Source organism: Aspergillus puulaauensis, chromosome 6 (assembly GCF_016861865.1).
Source record: "Aspergillus puulaauensis MK2 DNA, chromosome 6, nearly complete sequence".
NCBI classification, from domain to species: domain Eukaryota; kingdom Fungi; phylum Ascomycota; class Eurotiomycetes; order Eurotiales; family Aspergillaceae; genus Aspergillus; species Aspergillus puulaauensis.
In genome coordinates this window covers 2669590-2689270 of record NC_054862.1, presented here as the reverse complement: position 1 = coordinate 2689270, position 19681 = coordinate 2669590, and the positions used below count along the sequence as shown (strand labels likewise).

Here is a 19681-nt window from a genome sequence, read left to right as displayed (position 1 = left end):
ACAAAGCCCCGTTCCACCAATGGCGGAGAGTCGGATGGGGAACCTGAGTGTGCACGGCGCTTAGAGCCGCACTATGGACTTGGTCCCCAACTGAGGCTAACCGCTAACATCACAAGCTCGCAGGCTAGCAGAGTCGACAACACGCTACCGATGAGCGTTGGGGGATCGAGGCTTGCAATAGGCTAGGTTTCGTTGCAATACCGACTCGTGCAATCGAGGCCCATTTGCCTCTGCCCCGTCGTTCGCTACCGGTGGGGATAAATACCATGGAACCCCAGGGCCCTGTTCGTCCCAGCAGAAAATAATTGCAACTCTCTTTTCTTAAATCCTGATAAAAACCCGTTCCAACGTCCAGACAATGCGCGCTGTACTTCTGACCCTGGCCTTCACGGCCCTCGCTGCTGCCGCCGACGACGCCACGACAACTGTGGGCTACTTCGGCGGTGGAGAATGGGAGAACACCGACGATGATGACTCTCTCCCTTTGATCCCTTCCTACACATCCATCGCCGCCTCCGTCGTTGATGTCAACGCCGTGGAAACCGTCCTCGCCATCTCCTGCCTCGAGGGCGCCGCCACGAAGTCCTGCTCCATCAATGACCCCTGGACCATGACCCAGGGCATCTCATCTTTCAGCTGGTACGCCGAGTACACGGCCTTCGACTGGGAGCCGCCTGTCACGGCGACGCTCGACTACAACTGCGCCTACCAGAACTACACGCTCAGCGCGACCTGCACGTACAGCATGAGCTACTCGGGCTCTGCGGACGGCGCGGAGACTTCCACCAGCTACAGCACCGAGACTTCGTGGGAGAGTGTGCCGACGTATGCTGCGCTTGAGGTTACCGGAGGCGTGGAGAAGTTTAATGAGCCTGAAGCGACTGAGACACCGGAGGGAGGGGCTGGGTTTGCTGGGCCTCTGCAGGCGATGGTGACGGCTGCACCGGTTCTGGCGGCTGGTCTTCTTGGTATGCTTTGAGAGAAGAATTTATTCTGTTTATAATGTCCTAGTGCCGTGTTCTGTATGTAGTGAGATATTATTTAACTCGCGGGATTCTGTGCCTTCCAAGTGCCTTTTAATACCCTTCGGCCGATGCTTAATTAAATCGTGCTGAAATTACGGACATGCCCTGCTCGAAGGAATATATAGGATGTGAGCACCATAACATGCTGAACCGAGTGTATCTAATTGAATGACTTAAAGCCGAGGACAATATCGATGATCTAACCCTTCCACGGCCGACATCTGGACCATGTACGGGGCATCTTCTGAAAGATCTAGTAGTATGGAAGAGAGTACCTGATGCACTACACGGTCGTCGGACGATGCTACGGTGCTTCATCGCTCAGTAACTAGGCGTCGACCATAGGGTGCTGATTGTCGACGGGTTTGCTGCCACTGACGAACGATCTACAGTAGGGTTATTGCCAAGTTGCCACCCAAAATCCATGTACTAGATCCTCATACATCACTGGGACAGGCCTTACAATACAGAGGGAACGCGTTCAGTGGATATGTCCTCATCTCAGTTTTATAAAAGTATAACCGAGGTTCAGGGGGTTCATCCTCGGGGACGATATTTTTGCTATAAGGCACCCCGCTCTTAAAGACGAAAATGAACGAAGGGAATTAACAACTACCTTCATCATGGTATCCTCTGTATTCCATGTAACTGAACACTCTGTCAATGCGCAACATATCCGAGAGCATCCCGCGGCGACAGCGGGAAGACAGGAAGATGTTCTCCAGTTGGCCGTGAAACAATACGTGCCTCGCAGTAACCCCAGCCCTAAACCGGGGGATCTGAGTATCATCGGTGCCCATGCGAATGGGTTCCCGAAGGAGCTATACGAGCCCCTCTGGGAGGAAATAAGCCATCGCTTGAATGCGAAAGGAATTGCGATCCGCGGAATTTGGATCGCTGATGTCGCCCATCAAGGCCAGAGCGGCGTAGTAAATGAAACCAAGCTCGGGAATGACCGTGAGAACAGGCATCTATCTATCGCGATGAAATCGGGCACTGATATATACTCTTTTAGCGTCGGCTTTGGATCACGCTCGCGATCTCTTGTTGATGATTAACGAGTTTCGTGAACAGCTGCCCAGACCTATTGTCGGGATTGGACACAGCGTGGGAGCAGTTCAGCTGTATTTCCACATTCCCTATATTCAACATTATTCCTATCTAATACTGTCTACAGAATTGCCCTGTCTATGCTGCATCCCCGGCTCCTCCAGTCCCTAGGCCTCATTGAGCCCCCAATGGCACCCATCGCCATCAGCCAGGGCGCCCTGGCCACGATCAAAGCGTCCACGTTCCGGAGAGATCTATGGCCATCTCGTGAAGCAGCCAGGGCGGCCATGATGCAGAACCCCTTTTACCGCCGTTGGGATCCTCGGGTTTTCGACCGGTGGATCAAACACGGGCTGCGCGATACTCCTACTCCTCTCCATACCCAGCCTGGGGCAGTGACGCTGACGACTACAAAGTCCCAAGAGGTTCTTACATATCTGCGTCCTTTTTACGAGATACAGCGTGACAAACTCGCCTACCCCGATCTCGACCCGAGCAGACTAGCTCCGGATAGCGTCGGCTATAACCCCGGCGTGGATTTCGTGTGCCAGAGTCTACCGGCATTGCGGCCGACGGCGCTTTACATTATCGGCGGCGCGAGTCACTTGGGGACGTCGGAGCTGCAGGAGCTGAGATTGGAGCGCACAGGCACGGGGGTTGGGGGTAATGGGGGAGCCCGGACTGGAGGGGTTGGCCATGTCACTATTCCCAATGGCGGACATCTCCTGCCGATGGAGATGGTCGAGCTTACTGCGATGGCTGCTGTAGAGTGGTTAGGACAGCAGGTGCCGTCGATGTTACAGATGGATGAGCAGTTCGAGAAACGCTGGGACAGTCTCACCGGGGTGGAAAAGTCGACGCTGGATGGTCGGTGGTATAAGATGGCTCGCTCGATTGCAGCAAAGTCCAAAGCACCGAAACTGTAATTATCTTCTTGGTAGATTGAATTGCGAGACCTTTCACAGCTTTGTTTGTGCGGTCTTCTGCCTGAGTCTCTGCACCTTGCCCATGGCGTTCTTGGGAATCTCGTCCACGACATGCACGCCACCACGGAGCTTCTTGTATGGGTTAACGTGCTTTTCCACGAACGTGCCGATATCGTCCAGGAGACGCGACAGGTCAGCGATGACCCCATTTTCTAGAACGACAAACGCAGTGGGAAGCTCGTTGCCATCCTCCAGCTCGAGCGCCACGGCGGCGGCATCATTGACAGCCTTGTGCGATCTGACGACCTCTTCGATCTCGCGGGGTGATACTTGACACTTACTTTATTACAGCCAGTGACGAAGAGGTACCGCAAACATGAAGTTCACCTGGCGTGTTCCTAAAGTATACAACAGCAGGTCGATGTCGCTGCCCGGGACAATGAAACCCTAATTCCCAGGGAACGAAAACAGTTGATCGGCATTCCGGCTGCGTGCGAGCGTGAAGTATTTAAGAATCTAATAGATTACCTATTAGGGTTTAAATCCTGTGTTAGATCTAAAACCCAGTTTGGGTTGGGTCCGGGTTGTATTGGGTTCTGACGAAGCCTATTCATGAGTTTACTTCGCGAAGGGCATATTGCATAATATTAGAACTATAGCAATTCCTATTTCTTAAAATCAGTACCTCGTGACAGTATTCCTTAACTTACAGGATAAATGGAATGTCAACGCCCAACGTTATTTTGGCTTCGGGGCCCGAGTCCCTCTCAATACCGACCCGCAGCGCGTCCTGCTTACACGAGACAACACGAGGGAAAACCAAAGCCAGGGCATGAGACCTACAGCCCATCCTATTGGATGGTGATAGTGAGTTTCCGAGAAGATGCTGACCGTGCATGATGACGAGGTCTTGACAATGCATCCTCTAGGCCGCTTGGCGCAGGATGATCCTGCTCCAACAGGCTCCAGACTCGCGCACACGAGGAAAGCTTCTCTGCGTCAGAGATAATGCCAGATTGAGTTTCGTCAGATTGTGTCTGCAACACGTTGCGATAGTCATCAATTCTCCACCCCCCACGTGCGTGTTAGACTGGTACGATGTAGTGCTCATGCTGCACGGCTTCAATACCGGAAATGTGTATTGCGAGACATAAAGAGCGAGGGTGATGTCCAAAAGGCATCGCACGGAGTACAAAATGACCTAGCCCTCCTGTGGTCAATACAACTCCTATCCAGACGAGGAATACAATCCTTGACACAACCAGCCCCCGTCCCCTCTCCCTCCTGTAGAAGGAATTGACACAATGGTTATCAATCACAGCGGTGGCTCCGACCACTATTCCGCCTCAAGCGAGCCCCTCCAGGCTCCAAAGGCCCCCTATCGTCAGGAGCCTGTGGCTGTGGTTGGGTTTGGCAATCGACTGCCGGGCCAGAGCGATAATCCGACCAAGCTATGGGAGCTTCTGGAGCGAGGTGGTGTCGCTGGTAACGAGCCACCCAAGTCACGATGGAGTCTTCAAGGTCATTTCGATGGTTCTCGGAAGCCTCACACAGTTCGAACCCCCGGAGCCATGTTTGTGGAAAATGTCGATGCTGCCGACTTCGACGCTGGGTTCTTCAATATCTCCACGGCAGATGCCATCTCCATTGACCCCCAGCAGCGACAGCTTCTAGAAGTTGTCTACGAAGGAATCGAGAATGCTGGCCTTTGCCTAGAGAAGCTCAGCGGCGCTGAATACGGATGCTTTGTCGGGTCCTACGCGGTCGACTACCAGGACATCCAGATGAGGGATCCCGAGGATCGAGTGGATGGAATGACAATTGGGGTTGGTCGAGCCATCCTGAGCAACCGAATCAGCCATTTCCTGAACATCAAGGGGCCAAGGTATGTCTGCCAGGCTTGTTTGCGGCCCAGCTGTGGAACTAACTGTTTCGTTTAGTATGACGATCGACACAGCATGCTCCGGCAGCCTGGTCGCTCTTGACGTCGCCTGTCGTTATCTGCAGGCAGGGCAGATTGAGGGTGCTATTGTCGCAGCATCCAACTTGTATCTGTGTCCAGAGCAGAATCAGGACATGGGTGCTATGCGTGCTGCCTCCTCTTTCAGCGGAAAATGCCATACCTTTGACGCCAAAGCTGACGGATACTGCAAGGCAGAGGGCATTAACGCCGTCATTATAAAGCGTTTGAGTGATGCCCAAAGAGACGGAGATCCAATCCGCGCGGTCATTCGAGGCACTGCAACCAACAGTGACGGATGGACGCCTGGTATTGCCAGCCCCAACGCCCAGGCTCAGACAGTTGCCATGCGTGCAGCCTTCTCGGCGGCCAATATCACCGACCTTAACCAAATCGGCTATCTCGAAGCCCATGGGACAGGAACCCTGGCTGGAGACCCGATCGAAATCAGTGCCGCCTCATCTGTCTTTGCTCCAAGCCGTTCACCCGGGAACCCATTGATTGTCGGATCCATAAAGAGCAACATCGGCCATTCCGAGAACGCGGCGGGCATATCTGGCTTGCTCAAGGCCATCATGGCCGTAGAAAGGGGCATTATCCCGGGCACGCCAACGTTTATTGACCCAAACCCTAAAATCGACTTTGAGCTCCTCAAGGTCAAGGCGTCGCGGACTGCCATCGCGTGGCCAGATATGCCATCCCGTATCGCCAGCGTCAACTCGTTTGGCTACGGCGGGTCCAACGCCCATGTCGTGCTTCAGGACGCAGGATCGTTTCTGAGGACCTCCGAGACGGCCTATACCTCCTCCTTTGCGCAAGGCGATTCATTCTTTGACGACGATGATGACGAGCGCCTCCCTACTCGGCCCCAGGTCCTTGCTTTCTCCGCCAATGACGAGGACTCCCTCAAGAGGTATATCAAAGACCTGCAGAAGCATTTGCTGAACCCTCGAGTCAGCATCAAGTTGCCGGATCTGGCCTACACCCTCGCGCGACGCACCCGCCTATTCAACCGTGGCTTTCTGATCGCCAAAGGTACGCACCTGGATGACACTGCGCTGGTCGTTGGCAAGAGAAGCCCCGAACCCCCACGGATCGGGTTCGTCTTTACCGGCCAGGGAGCGCAGTGGTCACAAATGGGTAAAGGAATCGTCGACTTGTTTCCCCAGTCACACTCTATCCTAGCTCGACTGGATAAGGCGCTTCAGAGTCTACCAACCCCGCCTTCTTGGTCACTCCTGAGTGAACTCGTCCAAGTACGCAGCCCCGAACATCTTCGGCTGCCGGAATTCTCGCAGCCGCTCGTCACGGCTTTGCAACTGGCCATGTTTGACGTTCTCCGCTCCTGGGGTGTTGAGGCACAGAGTGTTGTGGGACATTCGTCTGGTGAAATCGCTGCCGCCTGTGCCGCTGGCCTGTTGACACCTGAAGATGCCATCAAAGTCGCCTTCCTGAGAGGCCAGGCAGCCAAGGAACTGCAGGAGACGGCCCAGGCAGGTGTCGGCATGATGGCCGTAGGACTGGGCCCTGAGGAGGCTGCTAAATACATTGGTGATAGTGCGCATGCCGTCCAAATCGCTTGCTTCAATAGCCCATCCAGTGTGACGCTTTCCGGTATAGTCGAGCACCTAAATGAGGTCAAAGATCGCCTTCAGCAGGATGGCCACTTTGCTCGTCTTCTGCAAGTCAACCTAGCATACCACTCAAAATACATGTCGGAGATCGGTGATCGTTACCTTGCCCTTCTACACGAGAGCTGCGGTACTCCCTTGCCCGGCTCCGATGGCGTTCAGATGTTTTCCTCAGTGCTTGGCTCGGAGATGCAGCAGCCAGCCGATCCGCTCTATTGGAAGACCAACATGGTGTCGCCTGTGCGGTTCAGTGAAGCCTGCGCTGCGCTGCTGTCTGGGAAAGACGCCGCAGACTTCCTCATTGAAGTCGGCCCGAGCGGTGCGCTGGCTGGGCCTGTCGCCCAGATCAAGAAGTCTCTTGCCGGCCAAGGTGGGAATGTTCAGTACGTGGCAGCCTCGAAGCGTGGAGCAGACTCGGTGCTCTCGTTGTTTGATGTAGCAGGCCGTCTTTTCCTGTCTGGCGGCGACATCGAATTGAACAAAGTGAATCAAGACCCGGCGGCCATCACCAGACCTGCCATCATCGTCGACCTACCCAACTATGCCTGGAACCACCAAACCAAGCACTGGTATGAGTCTGATGCTTCGCGAGAGTGGCGGTACCGCAATTTCGTCCACCATGACCTGTTGGGGAGCAAGATCTTGAACTCCCCCTGGCAGGCCCCAACCTTCCGGAAAACCCTGGACTTGAAGGATGTGCCGTGGCTGATTGACCATAAGATGGGATCCGAGATAGTCTTCCCCGGAGCCGCCTTCTGTGCCATGGCGATTGAAGCCATTTACCAATCCGTGCAGATGACTCGACCGGTGGAAGGACTGACGAGGGCAGACCAGCTTCGATACCGGCTGCGCAACATCAAATTTGAAAAGGCCCTGGTGTTGGAGGAAAACAGCCCAGCCAAAGTGACGCTGACTCTGGCTCCTCATCCCGGCACGAAGGATTCCTGGTATGACTTCCGCGTCGTCTCTCATCGAGACGAGAATAAAAACGACCACTGCCACGGGCTCATCCGCATCGAGGATTACGAGGCAGTGGAATTTGGATCCTCTACAGAACTGGCACCGTTGCAGGCTCCAACCAAGGCAGCGGTCTGGTACAAGGCATTAGCTGATGCGGGATATGGATTTGGACCGGCGTTCATCCGGCATCTTGAAACTGAATCTGTCGCCGGTGAGCGCCGCAGCCGGTCTCTGGTGTCCTTGGTGGAGCCCCAGTCCAAGTGGGATCCTCAGTCGATATATCCCATGCACCCGGCGCCCATGGACGGCTGCTTCCAAACTGTGACGCCCTCAGCGGTTGCTGGTATCCGCAGCTCCATCGACGGCGTTCTTGTCCCTGCCATCATAGACGAGCTTATCATCAATCCAGTCAAGACTCGCCCCGAGGTCGGACTTTCCTGCACGACATCCGAATATGTAGGAAAGGGACGCCTGGATGACAACAAGAACTACATGTCAGGCTGTACCGTCTATGATCCTGAGACCGGGGCGCAGCTATTGAAGCTGACTGGATTGCGATATAACCGTCTCTTGACCAGCGACAAGGCCATGTCCTTGCAAACGTTCACTTGCTCAGAGTGGAAACCAGATATCTCCTTGTTGGCACAAGAACAGTATCAGGAGTTGCCTGCGGATAAGAATACTACGTCTAGGATCTCGACAGTTGTCGAGCTGATTTCCCACAAAACCCCGAGGCTATCAGTGCTGGAGGCCAACATGACGAAAGGTGATACCTCCAGCCTTTGGCTGCAGCCAGGAAACCCTTACGCGCGAGCTGCATACAAACGGTTTCTCTTCTCCTCGAGTGACGCGAATGCCCTCGTTACAGCACAGGAAAAGCACCAATCTGCGAAGGCCTCCTCGTTTGAGCTGCTGGATCTGGCGAAACCCGATCTCCCTGCTCGCGAGACCCTGTTCGACTTCGTAATTGCGAAACGTGATGCGTTTCCACCCGAGGAACTCTCAGTCGTTGCGAAGAATGCGCGTGCATTACTGTCCCCGTCCGGATATCTACTCCTCGTGGAGTCCTTCCCAGCCCATGTCGAGGATACCTCAACGTACGTCAATGGACACACTTCCCTAGACCAGATTCCAAAAATCCTCGAAGATGCTGGATTCGCCTCTGCTATCCATGTCCCATGTGACTCTTCCCAATGGGCGTTTCTTTGCAGAGCTTCCACCGAAGACGAAGGAATAGAAGAAGAACAAGATACCGGAGCCATCGCGAAGCCAACTGCTGTTGATTTTGTTCGACTCAGATCGGATCCTGCTTCCGCGACTGCCATCAACAATACAAAACTGGCATTGAACGCGCGAGGATGGACATTAAACGAACATCGGCACCCATTTGGTACCCCGCCCCAAGGGGCTACGGTTCTCATCTTGGATGAGATCTCACAACCTGTTCTGTCGACAGTATCACCAGGGGAGTGGGATGCTATTAAGGATCTGATTACCACCCAGCGATGTAAAATCCTCTGGGTGACGGCCGGCTCCCAGTTTGAAGTTACCCAGCCGGACAACGCTATGGTCCATGGATTCTTCCGAACAATCAGGGCCGAAGACCCCAGTTTGAGACTCACCACTCTGGATGTCGAGAGCGCAGAAGGCGCTGCAACGGTACATGCGATCGATCGGATTCTGACGACCCTGGCCAAGCCGGCGCCAAAGACGCAGGTGGATAACGAATATGCCGAGCGAGGGGGCATCATCCACGTCAATCGCATCACGGTGGATGAGGAAGTCAACCGCCTGAAACGGGCTGAGCTCGAAGGGGCAGATCTGCAGGTACAGTCGCTGCACGATATGCGAGCCACGGCGCGCCTCAGAGCAGAGCGCGTTGGAACACTGGACTCCTTACACTATGGAGAGATCTCTACTGCCGAGCCCCCCCACATCAAGGACGGCTGCCTTGAGGTTGAAATCTACGCGGCCGGCCTCAACTTCAAGGATGTTGCTGTGACGATGGGCATTGTTCCGGAGAATGAGCACCTGCTGGGCGTTGAGGGCGCAGGTATTGTCCGCCGAGCCGCAAAGGGCGTGCCGTTTGTCCCTGGGGATCGTGTCGTGGTGTTTGAGAAGGGTTGCTTTGCAAACAGAATCCAGGTCACAAAGGAACGAGCCCACCTGCTCCCTGAGTCCATGTCCTTCGAAGACGCCGCGACTCTGATGGGTGTCTATCTGACCTCCCTTTACTCTCTGTTCAACCTGGCCAATCTGCAGCAAGGGCAGTCTGTGCTCATCCACTCTGCAGCCGGTGGCATCGGCATCTCCAGTATCCAGCTTGCGCAGTACAAGGGGGCAGAAATATACGTCACTGTTGGCACAGACGACAAGCGGCAATTCCTGCATGAAAACTTTGGAATTCCATACGAGCGAATGTTCTCGTCACGGTCAACCCGGTTTGCATCACAGATCATGGCCGCCACCAACGGCAAGGGTATCGACGTGATCCTAAACTCACTGACTGGAGACCTTTTGGATGAATCATGGCGTATCTGCGCTGCGGGCGGCATTATGGTGGAGATTGGCAAGAAAGACGTGCTGGACCGCAACAAGCTGTCGATGGAGCCATTTGATCGGAACTGTTCCTTCAGGGCTCTTGATTTCTCGCACAAGACCATTTCGGACGCTCTTATTGCGGAGTGAGCTTCCTCCTACCTATTCGAGGAACCGTGCTAACCCTATCCCAGTTTGATGACTAGAATCTTCCTGCTGTACGAAGGAGGCCACATCAAGCCCATCCATCCCATCAAGACTTTCCCCTTCGAGGATATCCCGGCGGCGTTCGCGTATATGCGTGGCGGACGACATATCGGCAAGATTGTGATTTCCAACGGAGAAAAGGCGAAAATCGACGTGCCTGTGCGACCTGCACCCCGCGTTCTGAGTCTCAGCGATAATTTGTCGTATCTTATTGTCGGAGGCCTCCGTGGACTTTGTGGCAGTCTGGCCGTACACATGGCCAAGCACGGTGCAAAGCATATCATTGCCCTGTCTCGGAGTGGATGTGACGACGAGCGGTCCCAAGTGGTTGTGAAAAACTGCAACTCGTTTGGCTGCAATGTCTATGGAGCCAAGGGAGACGTGTCCAACTGGGATGATGTTTTGAGGGTATTCCAAGAGGCGTCTATCCCAATCGGTGGTGTTATTCAAGGTGCAATGCTTCTTAGAGTGCGTATACATCCCCTAACCCTAAGATCTGTTTCGACCTGACTCATACAGGATAAACCGTACGAAACAATGACTGTCGAGGAATACCACGCCACGGTTGCAAGCAAAGTCCAGGGAACATGGAACCTGCACCGAGCAGCGCTGCAAGAGAGGTCCAATCTCGACTTCTTCACTATGCTGTCCAGCATCTCCGGTGTTGTTGGGCAGAAAGGACAGGCAAATTACTCTGCAGCCAACGTGTTCCTGGACGCCTTTGCCGTCTACCGTCAGTCCCTGGGTCTCGCCGCCAATTCAACAAATCTAGGCGTTATCGAGGACGTCGGCTACGTCGCCGAGCAGGGTGGCATGCTACAGCACTTTGACACGGGTCTGTGGACAGGTATCAACGAAAAGGTGCTCCGAAAGATCCTCGAATACGCGATCTGGCAACAGACGGCACCCATCGACAAGAGAACCTCCCCTCAGCTGATCACCGGCATCGCTGTCCCCTTGCCCGATGACGCCGAGATTGGGCGAGATGCGCGGTTTGCCAAACTGTTCATCGGCAGTGATTCTGGGAATGTCGATAAATCGGGCGACGCCGCCAACAAGGAGATCCAGGCATTCTTCCTCCTCTTGAAGGCTGGGGCTGATGCCACCGCCCTGCTCAATGCCTGCGTCGACGTCGTTAACAAACAGTTTACCAAAATGCTGCGTCTTCCTGAGCCCATGGAGCCTGCAAAGCCGCTCACCGTCTACGGGCTCGACTCGCTCTCGGCCGTGGAATTCCGCAACTGGCTGCGTACGGAACTGGGCGCGGAGCTGTCAACGCTGGAGATCACCAGTGCTAGCTCGCTGTTTTCGCTGTGTGAGAAGATCATTATTAAGATTGCTAAGGCTGCGTCGTAGATGAATATTTTTGTGTCCGTTGTGTTGATTGATATCATTCGAAAGATCATAGGAAATAATCTATACGCATTGCTACTGGAATCTGAAGTAACTTGGCGGCAATTGTAGACTGGTAACTAGTGCCTGGTCAAAAAGGCTTCAATGGTTGAATGATAAGGGAGTCGCAGCTATTTAGTCCTGTACTTAGTTCCTGTCCACTGAGCTTTACGTCCCAACCGTAAGCTGGCTATTCTGAATGGACACTCTATTCTCAATTCACTATAGACACCGGTATAGCATAGACTATACTGGGCGTTTCTATATATATGTATAGGAAGTAGCCAATGAGAAACTGTAGTCAGGAAAAAACACACCCTAATAAAGTCTGAGAAGTGCTACTTGCACCAGTACAGGGTAAAGAAGTCATAACAACAAAGATACGATCCACTCGCGGTATATTAAGCCACACCCTTCACGAGAACCCTCACACCCTTGCTATCCAGCTTGGCATGAGGGGTCAACCAGTCCACATAAAAGTCGACATCGGACCTATCTGTTTCAAACAACTCGAACTTCAATCGGCGCAGCATCGTAGCCAGCATCAGATATAGCTCGCAGTACGCCATCTGCATCCCTAGACACATGCGTGCACCTCTCCCAAAGGCCACCATATACCGAGACAGCTGCTTGACTCCGTCGGGGCCCTTCGGGTTACCTAGCCAACGCTCGGGCTTGTAGCTGTAGCTGTCCGGGAAGACATCTTCATTCAAATGCATGTGGTAAGAGTCCTCGGAGATGGGAGTTCCAGGAGGAATCACGTAATTCTGGTATTGGATGGGGTTGGGAGAGATACGAGGAGAGCGTTGTACGGTGCCGAAGCCGATACGCAAGCCTAGCTCTTGTTAGCATAACAATCCCTGTAATGCTAACCGGATGGATGTACTGTAGAGACCGGCGTGGTACACTAACCCTCTTCAATGCATGCTGTGAGATACGGCAATTGCTGCAATTGTGACCATGAGGGGACCTGATTCGGATCGGGAATCGCCTCGACGAGCTCCTGCTGCAGTCTGGTATAGACCTCCGGGTGGTACAGAATATGGAAGCAGATCAATGTCAGCATCTGACGTGTGGTATCAAATCCAGCTCCGATAATACTGACGGCCTCGTGTTGGAGGCGCTGTTCCGTCAGTTCGTGCGGAGGGAGTTTGGAATTGAGAAGGACTTCAAAGACTGTGCTCCCAGTGGGTTTCTGCGCCTTACGGTCGCCCAGAAGCTGGCGAATGCGGCGGTCTAGGCCCTATTTATTCCCAGTCAACAGCCGAGATATTGCAAGGTATCGGAGTTTGGGGATGGAAGGATGAATATATACATGACGAAATTCAATGATCGGCTGGAACAAGGCCGACTTGGCCATGAGGCTATCCGGAATGGCATTGACGACATGGACCATGAATGGAAACTGGGAGTTGAGATGCGTCGCAGAAACCATATTGTCCATTCCCTTGGTGAAAGGAGTCTGCCAATTCTCACTGTGGCAGATCGTGGGTTCATCCCCAAAGGCCAAAGCTACAATCACGTCGGCCGACAGGCAGGCAAACATGTCATTTAGAACGACCGGCTTCTGCTTGCCGCCAAATTCCTTCTCTAGACGGGTGCAAGTGGTGTCGACGACCGTCTGGATAAACGGAGCATGGGCTTGGATTTTACTTCTTGTAAAGAAGGGGTTCAACGCTGCCCGGCGTCGTTTGTGCGCCACGTGGTCTGCAGTGGAAAAGGCAGCGGTGGGTATATTGAATCGGTTTTCGAATACTTTCAGCTTGTCGAATGGAGCAGATGGGGCATAGATGGTCTCGTAAAACTCTGGATCGTCGATGTGCAATTCCCACGGATTGATGCGGATAACAGGGCCTGGGCCGGTTAGCATGATATCCTTTGCGGGTTTCCAAGTTCAAAGGAACTGACCGTATTCCTCGTGCAGTTTCTTGATATGCTTAGTGAACATGCCACCGCCACGGTTGAACATCTCATAATATGTCTCGTACCACTGTGTTGCGGCGGCGAGTTTAGGGCCGGGGAAGCGGCTGAGAGGACTGAGATAGAGTCGATACACCACCAGGAGAAAACAGAACAGCACATACAGCCCGGCAGCGTACGCAGCCATGACGGGCCATGGCCGTAACTCAATCACCGTGAAGATCATTCTTGTCGCCGATGGTGGAACCGAACACGTCGAGTGGCTATCCCACAGGCCATGGTTCAAAGCTGTGTGCAGAATCCCCGTGAGGATATAGATATTGATATTGTATATTCATTACGCTCCAAACCAGAATGGGAATTTTGCTCCTCCGAGTGGGTCGACCTATGAGTGGGGATGAGGATGATTTGGATTATAGTGCAGATACGAAGCTTATGCTTACTCTGCAGATGTAGCGAAACCTACCCAGCATTCCCAGAGAAACTCGATTATTCCCGGGTATCTTTCCGAGACCGTGATCAGGAATCTGGTCATTGAATTAGTAATTCACCAGAGGCGTGCTCGTCTGATCGTCCCAGATTTGATCCTCATATAAACCCAGCAAAAACAGGAATACGATGGAATGGACATGAAATCAACAGTTATCAACATGGCAGCCACAGTTCTTATCTCCGGCGCTAATAGAGGTACGAGGAAACGGCGTATTTCCCGAATACCGTCATACTGATCCACTATTGTTCTAGGAATTGGGCGTGGGCTTGTGCAAAAGTATCTCACTCGCCCCAACACGACTGTTCTGGCAGCCGTGCGTAGTCCCAGCTCAGAGGACTCCCAATCCTTGCAGAGTATCGCCGCGGCCACCGGGAGCCGGGTGGTTATTCTCAAAGTCGATTCCACCTCAGACGAGGATGCCCGGGAGGCCATCGAGTTTGCGAAATCCCAGGGAATCACCGCCATCGATACCGTCATCGCGAATGCCGGTACATTCACGCCTGCGGCGTACCAGCCCGTAGCCGACGTCGACGTTGCCCACGTCAAAGACCATCTTGATATCAACACTGTGGGGCCAGTGCGCCTCTTCCAGGCAGTATTCCCTCTGCTGCAAAAGTCCGAAAACGCCAAGTTCATTGTGATTAGCAGCTTGGTTGGCACAATTGGGGGACTAAAGGATATTCCCTACCCCAATGCCGCCTACGGGGCCAGCAAGGCGGCAGTGAACTTCTTTACGAGGAAGATTCATTTCGAAAATGAGGACATCGTCACCTTGGCGGTTCATCCAGGGTAGGTTGCGCCAGCCGATGGTATAGTGAACGTTGTACTAATGCTCATGGTCCTAGTGCCGTCAAGACAGTCTCTGGCAATGAAGCCTGCCAGGCGGTTGGCTTTCCCGAGGCATTTGTAGAAATCCAGGACAGTGTGAATGCTCTTGTTGCCAAGTTTGATGCGATCTCCAAGGAGGATGGCTCGGGAGAGTTCTGGGGTTACGATGGAAGTACGATCCCATGGTAGAAACAGTATTGCTTCTCAAACAATCAATCCGAAAAGATTCGGTGCAGGATATACATATATTACGGCAGATAAACCATCAAAGGCTCTGCAAAAGTACAAATTGGTTGTACAGACGATCTTTGCATATAAATCTTCAATAGTTGTGATAGTTACTGTGCTTCCTCCCTGCTCTCAGCGCAACCCCGATTTTTACATCCATCACACTCTACAAAGTCTGCCATCCGGCTTCTCTTGCCAGCTGTCTGCACCTGCACTGAGTGGTGCATAAAGCACGCCAGTCGCATCCCACTTGCTCTTTATCCTGCTTAATCTGTCCCATGTCGGCCCGTAAAATGCCGTCTGCCAGTCCGCCTGGCGGTAATCGGCCTCATTCGCGTAGGTCGCCCCTCCCGGAGTCAGCTCCTCGAGAGCTGGAATGATTTCCTTGGTCAATCGATCTGATCGTTGGTTCATTTCTGCGGCGGACGACCAGTCCCAGGGAGAGTACACTGTGTAATGGGCCAGCGTATCTCTCCACGCAGGGTGGACGGAGTTGGAGGTATCTGTAGTCTGTGCGACCGTGTGGTTGACGTTCAGGGTGACTGCAGATATAGTCCATTCGTTGTTTCTCGTGATGGACTTGCCCAACTCCGCGAGGCTTGCGGTCAACGTTGGAGACTCGAACAACGAACGTGGGAGCAGCCGGCCACCCATGAGATGCGAGACGGGCCATATCCCATGGGGGAGGGGCCCAAAGTATCGGGAAAAGTGATCATAGTAAGACGGATCCGTCTGCACCGTCAAATCATAGGGAATTGCGGACTGCTTCAAATGCGAGGTGATATATCCCAACTGCCCCTCAAGCGTGGGCTTGTCGACTTCCGGCGCGGTGAGGACAGCACTGGCCGTTGAATTCGTAACGCCAACCAGGAGCACCGTCCCAGAATCTACCAGAGGCGTTAGGCCAGACTGGAGAACCGAAACGGCGCCCCAAAAGCTTTCTTCAGAGGTGAAGTTGAAGTCCAGACGACCACCGGTAACGGGGGCCTCGGGGAACAACTTTGTGGTCATGGAAACGACCACTCCAAATGTTCCTCCTCCACCGCCACTGAGAGCCCAGTATAAGTCTGGATTCTTTGTTGGTGACGCTGTGACGAGCTCACCGCTGGAAGTCACTACCTGCCACTCGACCACATTATCAGCAGCCAGTCCATGCTGTGAACTGAGCACCCCGTGTCCGCCGCCCTGCGTGAACCCCCCTGCCAGCCCAACCGTCGGACAGGAGCCTCCCACCACGCGGTATCCCCAGGAATTTGCCGCCTGATACGCCTGCCAGGCCTGCGTCCCCGCCCCCATCTTCATGGCAGGGCCCCTGTACATAGGGGACGTATAGTTGCGGATCAATTCCATGCCGTCCATGTGGTGCGTCCAAACCCCCAAGGCATGTTTGGCCGTGCTACGGCCTAAGAAGTCGTGGCCAGTGTTTTTGACGGCTACCTGGATATTATGGGCAGCCGCAAACCTGATGGCCGATTGAACGAGGCGGGCATCCGAAGCGTTCACCGAATATCGGACGAGATTGCCCAGGGTGCACGGGCTCTCAACGGGCTGGAAAGGATCGCACGTGCTATTCTGGAAGACTGGCATCATTACCGATGATGGATCCACGGCACTATCTTGGGTCAGCAAATATGGACATCGCAATTTATCCACGGGGCTGCCATACTGCACCGCTGCGTAATCCCACTGCGTCTTCAGCGTCTCGCACTTGTGCTCCTCATACTTGGGATCGTGGCAGATACTCGCCAATGGTACCGTCGAGATCAATTGGCCCTGGAGCGTCTCATTGAGTCGGGAAAAGACAGACTGATTCGGCCAGCAAGGATCGCCTGGTATGCATTTGCAGCTTGTTGCGTTGGAGGCGGACAACGGTGACGCATCAACGGGGGTGATGAAGGCTGCCAATCCAGCAACGCAGAGGCCAATCAGGCGTCGCATTTTGGGCAATCAATCTTCATAAAAAGGGCCAGCGTTTGATCTCTTCTTGGTCAGTGACGAAAATCATTCTTTCACCGTTATAGTTGATACTTATTGTTTCTCTTCCCTCCTTTCCTTCTCCCTCTCCCGCCTCGTATTGCATCTTGACGCTCAAATCGGGAAGCATCGTAACCGAAATTACTCCGTAGATCGAACCAGGCAAAAGCCCGTAAAGCCCCATTCCGTATTCTTGGTTTGCTTGTCCTGAGGCCAGGCCTGCTACGATGCCGCTAATGCACCGTCAGCAGCCAAGTAATGACTAGCTAGCTGACCATGCACCGGTGGGTTGACGAACTTTATTTGGTTAATATTACTTTTGGAAAAATAAGAGAAGAGAAAGCCAATTGCGAGGGCAATCGAATGCGTTTCAACTCTCATGTTGTTGCAGTTTGCCAGAAACCAACGCCATTCAACAACACAAAATGACTGCTTCACAATCCAACGAGGATTCCAATTTCGCACTAAACAGTGAGAAGCATGGCGAGTCCTTACAAGCAGATGGGACACCAGTCGAGTCCTCCAAGAAAGACGAGTATCCCCGTGGGGTGAGTTTGATTATGATCGTGGCCACGTTGGTCTTATCGATGTTCATGGTGAGCAGTTGTATATTCTTCGTTTCCAGCAGCCTTTTAGCTAATTCGAGCCATTAGGTGGCCTTGGATATGGTCAGTCCTTCACTCATGGACAGAGCGCGGCAGTGATGAAGGTCTGCTAACCGAACAGACTATTGTTGCGACAGCCATTCCTCGCATCACAGATGAATTCGGAAGTCTGGACCAGGTAGGCTGGTACGGATCGGCCTTTTTCCTGACGCTGGCGACGTTCCAGTCGACTTGGGGAAAGCTCTACAAATACAGCGATTTGAAGATTGCGTTTCTTGCTTCAGGGGTCATCTTTGAAATTGGCAGCTTGATATGCGGTAGGGTCTACTCCGTTTTCTATACCTCTAAACCCATTCGCCGCGTACATGCGGTTTTAACGGGCTGTACAGGTGTCGCGCCCAACAGTGAAGCGCTCATTATTGGCCGTGCGATTGCAGGATGGGGAGCCGCTGGAATGGTAGGAGGATGCTACACAATCATCGCCTTCATTGCACCGCCCACCAAAGCCCCCGCATATACTGGGCTAATTGGTACGTCGTATGGGACAGCCAGCGTTATTGGGCCGTTGCTTGGTGGTGCCTTTACCGATGGGCCAAGCTGGCGATGGTGGTAAGTGGGATCAAATGAGCGAACAAGTGGGAAACTCTCTCCGTTCTGTTACTGATGGACCCTGCCCGGTATCGGAATATAGCTTCTATATCAACCTCCCCATTGGAGGCGTCGCCTTGGGGATCATCACCCTCTTCTTCCGTCCTCCTGCGCACGCCAAACCCGTCCAAGCGCCATGGAAGGAGAGGTTACTCCACCTGGATCTCCCAGGAGCCACCCTGCTCATCGGGGGTTTGGTTTGTTTCCTGCTGGACATGCAATGGGGCGGGACCACGAAAGCCTGGAACACTCCCCACGTGGTGGGCACGTTGGTGGGATGGTGCCTATTGACCATCGCATTTGTCGTGGTCCAGTGGTTGCAGGGTGAAAAGGCATCCCTGGTGCCTCGTATTATCAAAGGCCGGATTGTGGCAGGAGTCTCGATGTTTGTTTTCTTGTCAGTAATTCCGACTTTTGCTGTGTCCTTGGAAATCCATCCTGGTACTAACAGCATTGCGAACCAGTCAATCCGGGGCGAATTTCCTTTTCACCTACTACATCCCCGTATACTTCCAAGCCATTATGGGGATGAGTGCAGCCAGAAGCGGCATTGTCAACCTACCCTTCATCGTTTTATCTTGTGTGTGTCCCTGTCATTCAGCCTCTCTGGTAACTAATCAAACGACACAGCGGCTTTTGCTGCCATCGCGGGCATCGCCATCACTCGCGTGGGATACTTCACGGCGTTCTTGGCTTTTGGCAGCGCTATCTTCGCCGTCGGTGCAGGTCTTATCTACACCTTGGATATCGGCAGCCCATCGTCCAAATATCTGGGATATCAGGTTATTCTGGGTCTAGGACAAGGCCTTGCCATCCAAATCCCTGTCATCACCGGGCAAGCATTTTCAGAATCTACAGATGTAGCCGCAGTGACGGCTATTGTTCTCTGTGAGCTTCTAGTCCTTCCTCTATCGTGGTGGCATAAAACTGACAATCCTAGTCTTCCAAATGATGGGCGGAACAGTCTGTGTCTCCAGCGCGCAATCTGTCTTTGCCAATCGACTCCTGGCCGCGTTATCCACGCACGCGCCCAGTGTCAGACCCGAGGAAGTTCTAGCGATTGGTGCGCCAGAGCTGAAGAGCCATTTCCCAGCAGATATCCTTCCGGGAATTCTAGAGTCGTACATGGTCGGCTTGAAAGCAGCCTTCGCCCTGGGGACGGCGCTGGCAGGGTGTGCATTTCTCTGTGCCTGGGTGGCTCCTATTAAAAGTATCAGACACAGGGCCGTGGCCAATACCGCTGTATAGATAATGTTATAAAACCAGACTCGGAGGTAGATAGATAGATATTGCACA

At 53.4% G+C, this 19681-nt stretch overlaps 8 protein-coding genes across 8 annotated transcripts; 5 read left to right on the top strand and 3 right to left on the bottom strand.

The window, feature by feature from the left end:
• Positions 1-358: 358 nt before the first annotated feature.
• On the top strand, positions 359-979 carry APUU_61052A (uncharacterized protein; the record flags this gene model as incomplete). Its single annotated transcript, XM_041694351.1, has 1 exon — positions 359-979. The coding sequence occupies one exon, from the start codon at positions 359-361 to the stop codon at positions 977-979; it is 621 nt and encodes a 206-aa protein (XP_041560190.1).
• Positions 980-1648: 669 nt separating this feature from the next.
• Positions 1649-3001, top strand: APUU_61051A (uncharacterized protein; the record flags this gene model as incomplete). Its single annotated transcript, XM_041694350.1, has 3 exons — positions 1649-1982; positions 2041-2149; positions 2203-3001. The coding sequence occupies 3 exons, from the start codon at positions 1649-1651 to the stop codon at positions 2999-3001; spliced, it is 1242 nt and encodes a 413-aa protein (XP_041560189.1).
• Positions 3002-3034: 33 nt separating this feature from the next.
• APUU_61050S (uncharacterized protein) lies at positions 3035-3899 on the bottom strand (the record flags this gene model as incomplete). Its single annotated transcript, XM_041694349.1, has 2 exons — positions 3035-3341; positions 3712-3899. 2 exons carry the CDS (start codon positions 3897-3899, stop codon positions 3035-3037), a joined length of 495 nt encoding a protein of 164 aa, XP_041560188.1.
• A 406-nt stretch (positions 3900-4305) lies between these two features.
• On the top strand, positions 4306-11653 carry fma-PKS (polyketide synthase fmaB; the record flags this gene model as incomplete). Its single annotated transcript, XM_041694348.1, has 4 exons — positions 4306-4886; positions 4942-10236; positions 10285-10765; positions 10817-11653. 4 exons carry the CDS (start codon positions 4306-4308, stop codon positions 11651-11653), a joined length of 7194 nt encoding a protein of 2397 aa, XP_041560187.1.
• A 437-nt stretch (positions 11654-12090) lies between these two features.
• APUU_61048S (cytochrome P450) lies at positions 12091-13835 on the bottom strand (the record flags this gene model as incomplete). Its single annotated transcript, XM_041694347.1, has 4 exons — positions 12091-12524; positions 12602-12932; positions 13005-13543; positions 13598-13835. 4 exons carry the CDS (start codon positions 13833-13835, stop codon positions 12091-12093), a joined length of 1542 nt encoding a protein of 513 aa, XP_041560186.1.
• A 424-nt stretch (positions 13836-14259) lies between these two features.
• APUU_61047A (SDR family oxidoreductase) lies at positions 14260-15119 on the top strand (the record flags this gene model as incomplete). Its single annotated transcript, XM_041694345.1, has 3 exons — positions 14260-14296; positions 14354-14891; positions 14948-15119. The coding sequence occupies 3 exons, from the start codon at positions 14260-14262 to the stop codon at positions 15117-15119; spliced, it is 747 nt and encodes a 248-aa protein (XP_041560185.1).
• Positions 15120-15317: 198 nt separating this feature from the next.
• On the bottom strand, positions 15318-17096 carry APUU_61046S (uncharacterized protein; the record flags this gene model as incomplete). The annotated part of the gene is made up of 2 exons (XM_041694344.1): positions 15318-16770; positions 16825-17096. The coding sequence occupies 2 exons, from the start codon at positions 17094-17096 to the stop codon at positions 15318-15320; spliced, it is 1725 nt and encodes a 574-aa protein (XP_041560184.1).
• Positions 17097-17557: 461 nt separating this feature from the next.
• APUU_61045A (MDR family MFS transporter) lies at positions 17558-19633 on the top strand (the record flags this gene model as incomplete). Its single annotated transcript, XM_041694343.1, has 8 exons — positions 17558-17728; positions 17786-17800; positions 17859-18054; positions 18127-18346; positions 18429-18782; positions 18850-18965; positions 19016-19273; positions 19326-19633. 8 exons carry the CDS (start codon positions 17558-17560, stop codon positions 19631-19633), a joined length of 1638 nt encoding a protein of 545 aa, XP_041560183.1.
• Between the last annotated feature and the right edge of the window lie 48 nt (positions 19634-19681).